Source organism: Sinocyclocheilus rhinocerous, unplaced genomic scaffold, assembly GCF_001515625.1.
Source record: "Sinocyclocheilus rhinocerous isolate Xijiao unplaced genomic scaffold, SAMN03320098_v1.1 scaffold289, whole genome shotgun sequence".
Classification (NCBI taxonomy): domain Eukaryota; kingdom Metazoa; phylum Chordata; class Actinopteri; order Cypriniformes; family Cyprinidae; genus Sinocyclocheilus; species Sinocyclocheilus rhinocerous.
In genome coordinates this window covers 1,177,189-1,189,973 of record NW_015636845.1, presented here as the reverse complement: position 1 = coordinate 1,189,973, position 12,785 = coordinate 1,177,189, and the positions used below count along the sequence as shown (strand labels likewise).

At 34.4% G+C, this 12,785-nt stretch overlaps 3 protein-coding genes across 6 annotated transcripts in view; 1 reads left to right on the top strand and 2 right to left on the bottom strand.

The window, feature by feature from the left end:
* Positions 1-5,789, bottom strand: part of LOC107748145 (DDB1- and CUL4-associated factor 6-like) — a 29,706-nt gene extending 23,917 nt beyond the window's left edge. For all 4 annotated transcript variants that reach the window (XM_016562821.1, XM_016562824.1, XM_016562822.1 and 1 more), the window contains exons 1-2: positions 5,296-5,789; positions 1,929-1,990 (exon numbers count right to left, since the gene is read on the bottom strand). In XM_016562821.1, coding sequence (XP_016418307.1) covers positions 1,929-1,990; positions 5,296-5,383 — 150 coding nt within the window. In that variant the 5' untranslated portion in view covers positions 5,384-5,789. The remainder of the gene's footprint in view (positions 1-1,928; positions 1,991-5,295) is intronic.
* Positions 5,790-6,380: 591 nt separating this feature from the next.
* On the top strand, positions 6,381-9,982 carry mpc2b (mitochondrial pyruvate carrier 2b). Its single transcript, XM_016562828.1, has 5 exons — positions 6,381-6,739; positions 8,626-8,666; positions 8,878-8,962; positions 9,056-9,167; positions 9,546-9,982. Exons 1-5 carry the CDS (start codon positions 6,640-6,642, stop codon positions 9,589-9,591), a joined length of 384 nt encoding a protein of 127 aa, XP_016418314.1. The 5' UTR covers positions 6,381-6,639; the 3' UTR covers positions 9,592-9,982.
* Positions 9,983-11,321: 1,339 nt separating this feature from the next.
* The window catches only part of LOC107748146 (NXPE family member 3), a 12,231-nt gene continuing 10,767 nt past the window's right edge, over positions 11,322-12,785 (bottom strand). The window contains exon 7 of the mRNA XM_016562827.1: positions 11,322-11,350. The gene's annotated coding sequence lies outside the window, so the exon portion shown is untranslated. The remainder of the gene's footprint in view (positions 11,351-12,785) is intronic.

Here is a 12,785-nt window from a genome sequence, read left to right as displayed (position 1 = left end):
GTTACCAACATTCTTCAAAATATCGTCTTTTGTGCTCAACAGAAGAAAGACAACTCGTTCAGGTTTGGAACAACTTTTATGTGTACCAATTTACCAAAGCTGCATTTATTTGAGCAAGAATTAAGTAAATATTGTGAAATTTTGTTACAATTTAAAATGTAATTTTAAAATAAATAAAATAGGGAAAGGATTTTTCTAATATGCTGTTTTGCTGCTCAAGAAACATTATTAGAAACTGTGATTTTTTTTTTCTATATCTTGATAAACAGAAATGTAAAAATTCTGGCATTTATTTGAAAAAAAAAAAATTATGTAACATTATAAAAATCTTTAATGTCACTTTAATGTGCATTTTTTTCCTGAACAAAAGTATTAATGAATTTCTTTAAAAAAAAATCTTACTGACCCTAAACTTTTTGAATGATAGTGATAGTTTATCAGAATACATAATACATTCAAAGATACAGCCAGATGGTGTAATTATGGCATCTACCAGCGGGGGCTTTACAAAGGTCATGTGTTGTTAGGCCTGTCACGATAACAACTTTTTGTTGTGCGATATATTGCCCCAGAAATAATTTCGATAAGCGATAATATTGTCATTTTATGCCACTGAATGTATAATCATAATGTAACAGCATAATAATGCAAGAAGGCCTACACACTTCCAAATGACAACAAACTTTAAATTAAGAATATTTTGATCATGGAAATTAAGTATCAAAATATTAGATACCTTAAAAAACCTGAATAAATAGTAAATAAACATTTTCTAACAAAAAGTGCAAAGTAACAAGTAGAAAAAAAGAAAAATGCACAAAGAACTTGTATGGAGATTTTTCCATCTACAGATTTTCCCCTGACCTTCTTTTCTCTGTAAATTAAGGGTGCACACTACTGCTGAGAAACTCAATCACTACTTAGCAATCAGATAGCCGTATGCACAAAGGCACAGATCCCTAAACAAGACCATATCTGCAGATGAAACTTTTTTTTGTAGAAGCATTTTTTAAATTTGAACTAGCACCTCATGACTACACGTTATGTACGAGAAGCTGCAAAAGACACCGGCACAAGTGGAATGGACAAAACATGGTGACATTAATTTTTAAGTAAATATAATGGCCAATATATTGCGTCACCAAAAATTATTGAGGTCATGTACATAATATATTGCGCGATAAGTCGATATACACTCTAAAAAATGCTGGGTTAAAAAGGAACCCAACCGCTGGGTCAAAACAACCCAATAGCTGGGTTTGTCCCTTTTTAACCCAGCATTTTTTAGAGTGTATTGATTATTGCGACAGGCCTATGTGTTGTATCTGCTTATTGTGATCAGCCCTTGGTAGACCATATTAAAGTGCTGCAATTTTTTTCCTGCTGTGTTTCTACCCATCTTCAGGTCACAAATGCTCACAAAGGTCACTTAACTATTACTACCATACTCAGTATGAAGGACGTTACCAGATAATAGCAAAATACTAAATCATTTTCACTGACACAAACAAATTGAAACCTGTTCCAGTCTGTTAAAGTCTGTTAACGGTTATATTGGAGTGTTTATTTGTAAAGCTTGAAATTAAAGTAGAGTATATGGGTTTGTCGGATGTCCCAGCAGTAAAGAACTGACAAAATAACGTCACCGATGGCTGCCTGGCGCCTATCAGCCTTTGAGTTTAAAATCACTGACAGATAAAGAACAGGAGCCGCTGGTAAGTGGGTAGAAAGAGACGCACACACAACACTCACACAAAATAGAAGCACAGTGATTCCCCTGAGACAATATAACCCAGACAGGCACATTCTCTTACAGGCACATTTATCAAGGAAAACAACTAGCCAACAAAAAAAGACTGCTGGGGGGCAAGAGCATCAGACACAACTAGAGGCTTCTTACAGATGAAACAAAAACTTGAAAGACTTACGCATCCATCGTGCACTTTGAGAACAGCTTCGAGTTTCAGTCGTTGCACAAACTCTCTTCTGCCTATAGAGAAAAAAAATGTATACATTTTACAGTGGCAGTTTTCACGTCCAAGGTCATTTGGATTGTCTGTTAATTTACATAGAATAAGAACAGTATTTAACCTGTCCCATATTCAATTCAGTTCTTTAAAATCTGGCATCACCAAATATATAACTGCACAACTGACTGTTTCCAAACAGGTTTCTCCCCATCTTCTAGTAGGATGTTTTTTTAAAGAAATTAATACTTTTTATTTAACAAGAAAATTTTGATTAAATTATAATTCCTAATAAATTATATTCAATTCAATTTCTTCTTATAATTCTTACAAAAAAAAAAAACGATTGCAAATAGATATTGTAAAATTCCTTAAAAAGGGTATCACAGCTTCTACATAAATATTAAGCAGCGCAACTGTTTTAAAATTGATAATAATAACAATAAGCACCAAATTGATTTCTGAAGGATCATGTGACACTGAAGACTGGAACAATGGATGCCGAAAATTCAGCTTGGCATCACAGGAATAAATTACATTTTAAAATATATTAAATTAAAATTCATATATATATATATATAAAATTCATATTTTAAATTCTGATCAAATTTCACAATATTTATGTTTTCATTGTATTTTCGATCAAATAAAAAGCTGAGCTGAGCTTAGCTATACAATATATAAACAAATAGAAGTTTGAAAGCTCATTTATGGTGTAAATGAAGAAACCATAAAACTATATTATGTGGCTGAGAAGGCTGGAATGATTGTTAATGGCTGCTGATTTCTTCATTGCTTTGGAGAACTGCCACAACACTATTACATTACCTCCTGCATTTGCTGAGTCGCTGTACATAGATGGAAAACACCCTGTCATTCACTGTTGTAATAATGTCAACCACCCTGATTTGGTTCTTGTTTTGTTTTTTGCTTGTCTAATCTCTTATAAATGACCTCAGATTTATTTGACATGCAAATACTGTGATTTAGAACCCAACAATACTGGTGCTTTACAACTACAATACCAAGTCACATTCAATGCTGTTTGCATTAAGAAACATTAATAGCATTTATGTTTCTATTCCTGACAAGCAGATATCTGTGTGTGGTTGGTAAAAGACAGATCTTTCCATGACTGTATTTTCAGCCTGTGTAATAAGGAGCTACAAATAGCAAGTGCCAAACTTAGGTCAACCATTTTCAATGGTGCGAGCCTGGAGAACAGCAGTAGCCTGAGATGACACTGCTCTATGCATTGATGAGAATGGTCTGCCAACAGAAAACAAAAGCTGAAATCCATGCAAAAACTCAGGATTTTTAACTGGGTTAGAATTTGTAAACTAGAAGTTGTTAACATTTGTCCATTCACAAATGCATAAAACAGAGATACTCTGTGTTGTTTTTTTGGCTGATACCGTATGTGTTTCTAACCGTTAGCATTGGCAGGCTGTATAACATGAACGAGAGCCGAGCTAAATACGGAACACTCTGAACGATATGCTATCATCACTATCTGAATGTGAGATCCAGGGTAAAACAGCTCACAGACACCAAATACTGAAGATATTGGCACAATCCATTAATCGCATAGAATTCCACATTTAATTCTTAGGCTACAGAGAAGAAATGAGCTAAACTGGTATTATCTAAAATACATATTTAGGTCAGACTAGGTGGATTCTATTACATAAGCGTGCTTTGAAGTCTGCCAAGACTGGCTGACACTTCTCTCGGGTCTCTTAGCTCAAGTGTTATGTTGCAGAGGGCTACATAACAGATCTACAAAGTCACCAGTAGGGTATAATTTGGTGATTTGCGTGAAAATGACTTTTAAAGATCAGATAATGTCAGATTCTCGTCACTGTCAAGCCATGAGCACAATTTCTATTTATTCTTATAAAGCATAATATTAAGACTATGGAGGCACATAGTAATACTGAGCGAAAATGCATCTCCTCTCCTAGTTAAAGTGAAAATTCGGTCATCACTATTCTATTTCAAACCCTCACAGGTACTTTTATGCTGTTTTTTAGAGCCTAGCAGCTTCTGTCTCTGTTCATTATCATTGTACAGAAAAGCACAGCATGGACATTCCAGTAAATAACTCATTTTGTGTTCTATACTGAAGAAAATAAATACAGGTTTTGAACAATGTAAGAGTCAGTAAATGACAGAATTTTATTTATTTTGTGTGTGTGTGTGTGTGTGTGTGTGTGTGAGAACTATGAACTTTTTTGGAAACATTTTACAATCCCGATATGGTAATATACTGAGGATCTCTATCAAAAAATAAATAAGAGCTCAAATATATATTTAATTTATTTAATTATTTATTTAATCAGAGACAATACACATTAATAATACACAAATATCTATGCAAAATGTGCCAGATTTAGCCAGGTAGCTAATTTTCATTGGCAGTCCCGGTACTACACAGCAATAAATCAAAGATATCTGCAAACCATATCTGTACTTAACACTGAAAATCATTCTAGAACAACAGAACATGTTTTGTGTCATAAATCAAGTAAATATTGTCATAAATAAATATTTTTACACCCTAAAGATCTGTGCAGACATTCAATGAATGCATACACCAATTTGTATACATACTGTAAAATGTAAAAAGACAAACCTATTAATATCTCATGACAGGTAGATCCTTCTACTTTTAGATATTGCTACTTTAAACTATATTGTTATTAACTGTCAGAGCGCTGTTTTTGAAAATCTTTTTTCTTGGCAATTTACAGTTCATTTTAAATTAGAAGTGGTTCATTTTTATATGCCACATCATGTTTGCTTATATATTTTGGAACATAACCTTTTGAACAAAGGACTCGTGAAGGATTGATAGCATTAAACAATATTAGTGTTTATTTGTGAAATTTTCTGTGGGGTCTATTTCCCATTTGAAATAATATCCAACTGTGCATATTTAATAAGATATGCATCATTTGCATATTTTAAAAGTTTAAATAGGTAAAATCTCAAGGCAGAAAAGCAAGGAGAATACTGTAGCCAATTCAACTGTAGTACTTCCCCTTAAATCTAAAAATCAACCCAATGCTATTTAATTCAGAGCTCCTCCCAGACAAATCAGCTGGACATTTGAGTTTTTTTCTGTATTAAAATGTAACCAATAACACCGATAACATGTCGTTCTGAAAACAGATCAGCATTAGAGTAACAGGTCAGATGATCTTTAACCAGTGTCCCTGTCCTGTGTACAAGCTCAGATGACAGCTGTCACCTAGAAAGTCTTAGTCAACAAGTCTCCCAGCTTTTTTTTAAGTGCAACGGTGTGATATTGGTCGTAGATCCTTACCTAAATAATTTGTCCTGACCGCATATGGATCTGTGCATCCAATGGTGCGTTTTTGTACATCCCAAATGAGGTTGCCAGAGCAGGACATGGTGTTTAAACCTCTAATGTTGAGACATGCATGGATGAAAAGGGGAGAACAGACGCTTTCCTTATGTGTTTGTCTTCCTTCAGTGGCGTTTGATTATTATTGTTTCCCTTTACAGCGCCTAATAGTCAGTCGCTATAAGTTCATCGACAACTGATACTGGATGAATGAGAAAATATTACTCCTCGATATCGACACCCCCGCGGCGATCAGTTTCCGTTTTGTGCATGATTGCTTTGAGGCGTAGTAAAAATATTGCGCTTCTTGTTTGGCTATCCGCTTTAGCCTCTGCTGCTCTGGTACGTCAAATCCATCTCGAGCCCAAAGCCAATGGAAGGAAGAGACGCGCAGTATGTTGACTGTAATGTGTGGGTCGCTCTGGAGAGCGTCAAGTGTGCGCACAAGTTACGCCGATTCGCGAATCACCGACTGCATTCAAATTTCAACACAATTTTTTTTGTTTCACCTACAGTATTTGTACACTAAAATCTATTGGTTGAAAAGATTGTGTAACTGATGTGCGAAAGAAAAACGCCCATGGTAAATTACCATCTTTATTTTAAAAAATGGATACAGAAATAAAAATACAGTTTTAAAATATAAAAAATATTTAGACAAAACACGTTTTGCAAATATAAAAGCAATGCAGTATATTAATTAACACATAGTATTGTATTAAACAAAACAAATCAACCAATCCATCAATAAATGTTTGTTTCGAACATGCTATTGTCATACTACTCTCTTCGCTCAAAAAGGACACTGTGAAGGACGATTTTTTAAATGTATTTATTTATTTAATGAAATGAATGGACATGCATGGAAACTTTTAACTTCCACGCCCAGCATTCCACTCTTTATACTCTCCACGTAACCGCAAAAACAGCTTCTTTCCTGACGAGGCCCCGCCTTTTAAAAGCGTGCGAACTCCTTCCAGCCAATCACACAAAGAGGCTTGACCACATTAACCAATCCTTTACCTCAGCGGCTCATCCACGTCATGACGCAATTAGCTTTGCGACGTGTCCCCACTGACGCTTCACAAGAAGACAACATAGCAGTAAACTGCATTAGCAAGGTCGAAAGTAGGACAATAACGTAGACTTTGTACTTTATGCTCGTCCAAAGATCTTGTTTTCCTGACTACGGGCTCTTGCCTTTTGGTAACATCACGGGTCAATAGCAGCAGAGTGCTTTGCACGTCCTCAGCGGAATTTTCGTGCGTGCAGTGCTAGCATTTAACTTGTTTAGCAGTCATCATGGCTATGGTGGGGCTGAGAGCTTCTTACCACAGAATCCTCGACAGGATCGAGCATATGCTGCCGGCTAAACTGAGACCCGTTTATAACCACCCTGCAGGTAACACAAATGCTGTTAGAACAGCTTATTTGTCACTGATACTGTTAACCTCTTGAGGTGGCAGCATACCCTGAAGTGACGGTGCAGCCATAGAGACTACTACCTGAGCAGGTGTTTTTGTCTCTATTGGTGCACGGATAGATCAGAATTAGTCTCCTTAGATGCATACCCTAGAATGGAATTGAGGTGCTTGACGTGTAACTATATGGTAATGAATTATAGCCACTGTATAATATGTTGAATTTTATTATTATTATTTGTATTTATTTATTTATTGGTGTGTTGTTGACACTGGTCTGCAGTTATAGTCTTGCCAAACTTGCTTTTGTGTTTTTGGCACTTTCGGTGATTTTGAGTGCAAAACCGGTCTTACAAATTTTTAAAAACGTATTTACACATATTATAAGTGAGAATTAACACCGTCTTTTCATTTTTGATCAATTGGTCCGTGAAAGAATGTGCCTAAACTTGTGTTTCATTAAATATGTTTAAACTAATTTGTGTTTTCAAATTTTGGGACACGACTAATGCATTTAAAGCAGCACTATGTAACTTTTAGCGCTCTAGCGGTTAATAAACACAACTGCACACATCCCGCGGAAGAGCATTCCAACCGGAGCTACTTCTCTAAGTTTATGGCGATTCACGCAGGTATGTGTTATTCCGCAGCGGTGACGACCTGACCAGGCTACAATAGTCCAAATATAAGTACTTATTATAAGTGTACCGTAGTGATTCGGAATAAGACAAAAACGCGGTTTGGAAGATGAATTCATGATGCACTCGCTCATTATATACATTTTGCTAATTTTGAACACAGAAAAAGTTACATAGTGCTGCTTTAAAGTCATGACTTATGTGATTGTAATTTTCCAATTAGTATGATATATTTATGATTTTAAACAATAATCCATTGTACATGTAAGATTTTAATTGTACATGTAATGAAAAAGTAAAAAAAAAAAAAACTGTATTCTGTACTGTACTGTGCCCTACTGCATTTGTGGAAAGTGCCCTTGAGAAACAGAAATCGTTCAATGTAATATTTTCTGTTACTGAATTACTGAAAATATTTTCTGTTCTAATAATCTCACATGAGTTCTCTAAAGGGAGTTAAAGTGTTTATAGTTCTAGTCATTGGTGGTAGAATAAATATAAATCAAATTACATGTGTGTTGATAAGCAGAGGCTGACTGACTGAAAAAAGATTAAACAAAAGAACAGTGCTGGCATACAGATTTTGACCTCAGCTTCACGTTTGGCAGAGGGAGGGGGTCATATTAAGCACTAGAGATGACTGATCTTTTATTAAATGATATTAACATTAATCTTTATAATGCAGATTGGTTTATTTTTTAGATGTTCTAATACATACTTTTTGTATTATGTAGATCACTGATGGCTGGAACTCCACTAAGCTGATCAGTGCAGTTATTCTTGTTGTAAACATTGATTGTTTACAAATAATAATCGATAATTGGTTAAACATTTGTACCATCAGCCATTGTATATTGAATTTCTTATTAAAAATCAATTAAAGTCTGAGCTTTGGCATGGTGTGGTGGACATGTTCACAACGCAGTGCCATCAGCTCACAGGCATGCAGGTTCAAGTCTGTGTACTTCAGTGCTGTAAATAAATTATTTATATGTACCTTCATATTTTAGAAAGATATTATACATATTTATGAAAACACAGCCACAAAGTGTACTGGCAAGAACAAGTATTTAGTGTAAAAATCACCCAAAATTCTCTTGTGTGTCAGTAACTTTTTTTGTACTGTTTTGTATGTTGAAACACCTGATTGCTGTCACAATTACACACATTCTGTGAACATTTGACCTGTGAAACATGAGTTTAACAGTATTGATTTGCTCTTTGTTTAGGTCCAAAGACTGTTTTCTTCTGGGCACCAATGTTTAAATGGGTGAGATTAATAACACACAGGATCTGGATGTTCTTTGGATTAATTGAGATTTATTTATTTATATCTATATATATCTATATATCTATCTATATATCTATCTATATATATATCTATCTATATATCTATATATAGATATATATATATAGATATATATATATAGATATATAGATATAGATAGATAGATAATTGTTACATTTCTGATTTCACACAGGGTCTGGTCATAGCTGGCTTAGCAGACATGACACGTCCAGCAGAGAAACTCAGTACCTCCCAATCTGCTGTGTTGACAGCCACAGGTATATCTCACACAGTAACCAATTCTTTAAAAAAAATAAAAAAAACCCTGAACAATTCAAAGATCCCAATCTCCCTCACTCTCTGTTTTTCAGGTCTTATTTGGTCCAGGTATTCCTTGGTTATTATACCCAAGAACTGGAATCTCTTTGCTGTAAACTTCTTTGTTGGAGGTGCAGGAGGATCACAGCTCTACAGAAAATGGAAGTGAGTACTCTCATTCACCTACACAATACATGCTATAAAATATCGTAAATGGGGAAACAGGCAAAAGGTGAATGTTCTTGATTTTAGACTTTTGTTCAGTTTCCAAACAAACCTTCAGCTGACGCAGTCTGGCAGTGAAGTGCATCAAGTCTTGCACTCTCTAAATCTAAATAAAACACCCTCTCTTTAAATAAAACGGTATGCTTTATTGCTGTTGTGCCATTAAAAAACAACCTTTTTCCACATTTTATCTGCTGTGAGCTTACTTTTTGCTTATCTACACTTTAACAAGACTGGTAGCAATAAAGCAGACCGGGTCTTCCAGCATATTGTGTAATTTGAGGGATGTTCAATATATGAGCTCTTTATTCCCCACAGGTATAACCGGGAACAGAAGGCAAAGGAGAAAGAAGCTCAGGCTTGATACCAGTGCTGTGTAAATGGCATCCAGAGGACCGAAAGGGACTCTCCTCGACTGGTACCCCAGAAACTTCCCCTCCATCAACAGTCATCCAGTAGAGCCTCCACATACTTTCTTCATGAACAGAGATCATCTGATTCTTTTAGAGTTCAGGTCATTGTCCCGTGCCACTAGTACCTATAGCAACAATTAATACGGTTGTTAATAACGCACAAAATGTTACATATTCATTTTAGTATGATTGTACATTCTTTAAAAGGCTTGTTTCAAATACATGGTGATAAAGGTGTTTTCCATCCAATATACTTGAGTTACCATCATAATTCATGAATTTCTTCACTCAGTTGCTGTCATACGGTTATCAGAATGTCTCTAAATAAATTTGAGAAAAGTCTCTTTCATTATATGTATTTCTTAGGAAATATTTATTAAACAGCGTTTTATTTTATTCACTTTTTACATATCCTTAACATGAAATTGTTACATGAAACCCATACATTACAAAATACGCACTGAACTGTACTGTAATATTGGAAAGTTGATTAACGTCAAAATAAAGTAATATTAAAATCAAATTTACTAAAAGTGTCTTGCCCTTATGATCAAGTGTACGGTTCATGTGCATTGATCTGCCTAGTTATTCACCTTTATCCAGCATTATAAAATCATTACATACTTTAAAGTACTTATTATTTGAACCAATTAGGAGTATCACACTACCATTTTACTCGTTCAATTTCTACTGTTTAGTCTGCTCACAGTATGCATTTTTTGTACACAGCACCAGAATGTGCATTATACAACCTGACCATATGTATCCCACAATGCAATGCACACAACTTGACCTGTTTCCAGTGCGACATATGAGGCGGTGTTATCAGCTGTGATTTTTAACACCATTATTTTTGACTCATTATCAGACAGCCAAAATTATTGTAATAAAGCATTTTTAGATGACAACTAAAAATCACTCTTAAATTATATAGTGAGGTCACATTTGACAACAATGTAACATAATACAGTTTGAAAGGTTTACTGCTGTATTAGGATGTTTCACATTTTATTTGTAAACTAAAATGGTATGTACTAAGCAGTTGTATACTTCTTTCTCGCTTAGCCTACTGTATATGTTTTTGTGACAGTACACTGCTGGCCCCGTGTGGTGCTACAAGAAACTGCATTCAGTAGAATGAGATCCACATAGAACAGATTTCTGGAAAACCATTTTAGCCCTGAAAGGTGCTTCATCCACATGGTGAAACAATGCTTCGCCTACAGGTTGTTTACACATATAACATTGGTTGAAAAATGATTGACTATATTTCTTACTAGTTTGAATGCCTGTGGTAAACATAAATAATAAGCAGCTGCTACAGGACTGTAATAAAATAATTATACAACTTTACTCGTCATGTAAACAAAAGACTGTGATGTCTGGATTGGCGCCAAGTCTGAAGGTTTCATGTGGAAATGTAGGCTGATATATTTTTGAATCAGACCCATAATGATTAATCTTGTGAATGCAGTGTCCAATCTTAACAAAAAGTGGAACACATGCATAACAAGATAGTCTGAAGAAACATGCCAAATTTCACACATTTCTGAGGCTCAGGGCATGTTGATATGATCTTTTCGGCAAAGTTATGTATGTAAAAAAACTTGAAACCTTAAGTCCATCCTTGCAGCGAGTCCCTTGGCACACAAGGCCAAATCGTCCTTCACCCAGCTTGTGGCTTCTTTTTATAACACCTGCGAATTTCACCTATTAAAAGATTTTTTTTTTTTTTAAATGTAGTTAGTATGAAGTACAATTTTATATATTTTAATTTATAATTAATAATAACATTTTCAAATTCACATAGTTTATTATTCTTACCTTTGTCCAGTCGTCCTGTTCCAAAAAAATCAGGGTTTTTGTTATTTTGACTTTTGCCCCTTTTTAATTTAATCTTTCATTATGAATTTTTATTAATGTAATATGATATTGTATCCATGTGATCACGAATACTCAGTTTTTATCTCTTCTTTTATCTCTTCAGTTTTTATCTGTTATTCTCACATTTATTACAAAACTCATTTGCTTATTATATTTTTAAAATTCTTATTCCTTCTACAATCATTTAATATTTGAAATTATAATTTTCTCGTCTGAGTGGATCTTACTGCATCAAAAAATAATATACCAATCTGCAGTGCCAGAGATCATTCAAAAGATGTTTAGACGAGCACAATGGATGCTTAAGAATGAATTTATTTTGGCCATTCATGAACACTGGACGGATGAAGAATTTTAAGAACTTCCTCTTACATAGCTCAAGAAAAAAAAAAGAAAATTCATGAGGAACTCTAGTACAGAGACCCAATTTCATCACTGTAAACCACAAAAAAAAAATGGAATAGAACAAATGAATCCAAAAATAGGTATTGTTAAATAAGGCACATGAACTGATCGTAAACAACTCTTCCAAAAAAATCTGAATAACCATTTTTGGAGTGTAAATGTCTTTTACATTGCTTTTGGATACATAAAATAGAACAGACAGAACATATGGAATTAATAAATATATACATTTTCAGGTAAATGCAGAATTGGAGAAATTATATTCCAACTAATCAAGGGCATAAAAGACAAAATGAATACTAAAATCAATAATCATGCTGTAACAAAATGGTCAAATGTATATTTAAATAAGTGACTAAGTATAATTCATATCTCTGGATGACACTGGTGCCCCTTATATCCAAAGACTCTTTATACTTCTGTCACGTGACTACACCTGGCCTACATATCAGCTGGACAGATACAGATAATAACCAGCTAACACAATCCCTGTTTACAAGGCACAGAAATAGTTGTGCTTGCACTCATAGTTCATAATACTCTCATATAACTTCTGTAATAGTAATAGGGCTGCACAACTAATCGAATTTCTAATCGCAATTACAATTACGGATGCCACAATTACATAATCGTTCAAAGCAGCAATTAATCGTTCAAAGTCCACTTATGTTATTCTGCGTGCTTAAGATGCATTTTTTTCTTTCTACATGTTATCTTAAGGGTTTTTCCATTGTTTTAATTTTAGTTTTAGTATAACATTATAATACCATGCATATTGTTACCTTTTTATTTTAAAGAGAAACCAATCCGATGTATAGTTGACATTTGAGGCTTAATACTATAGAAAAGCACTAAA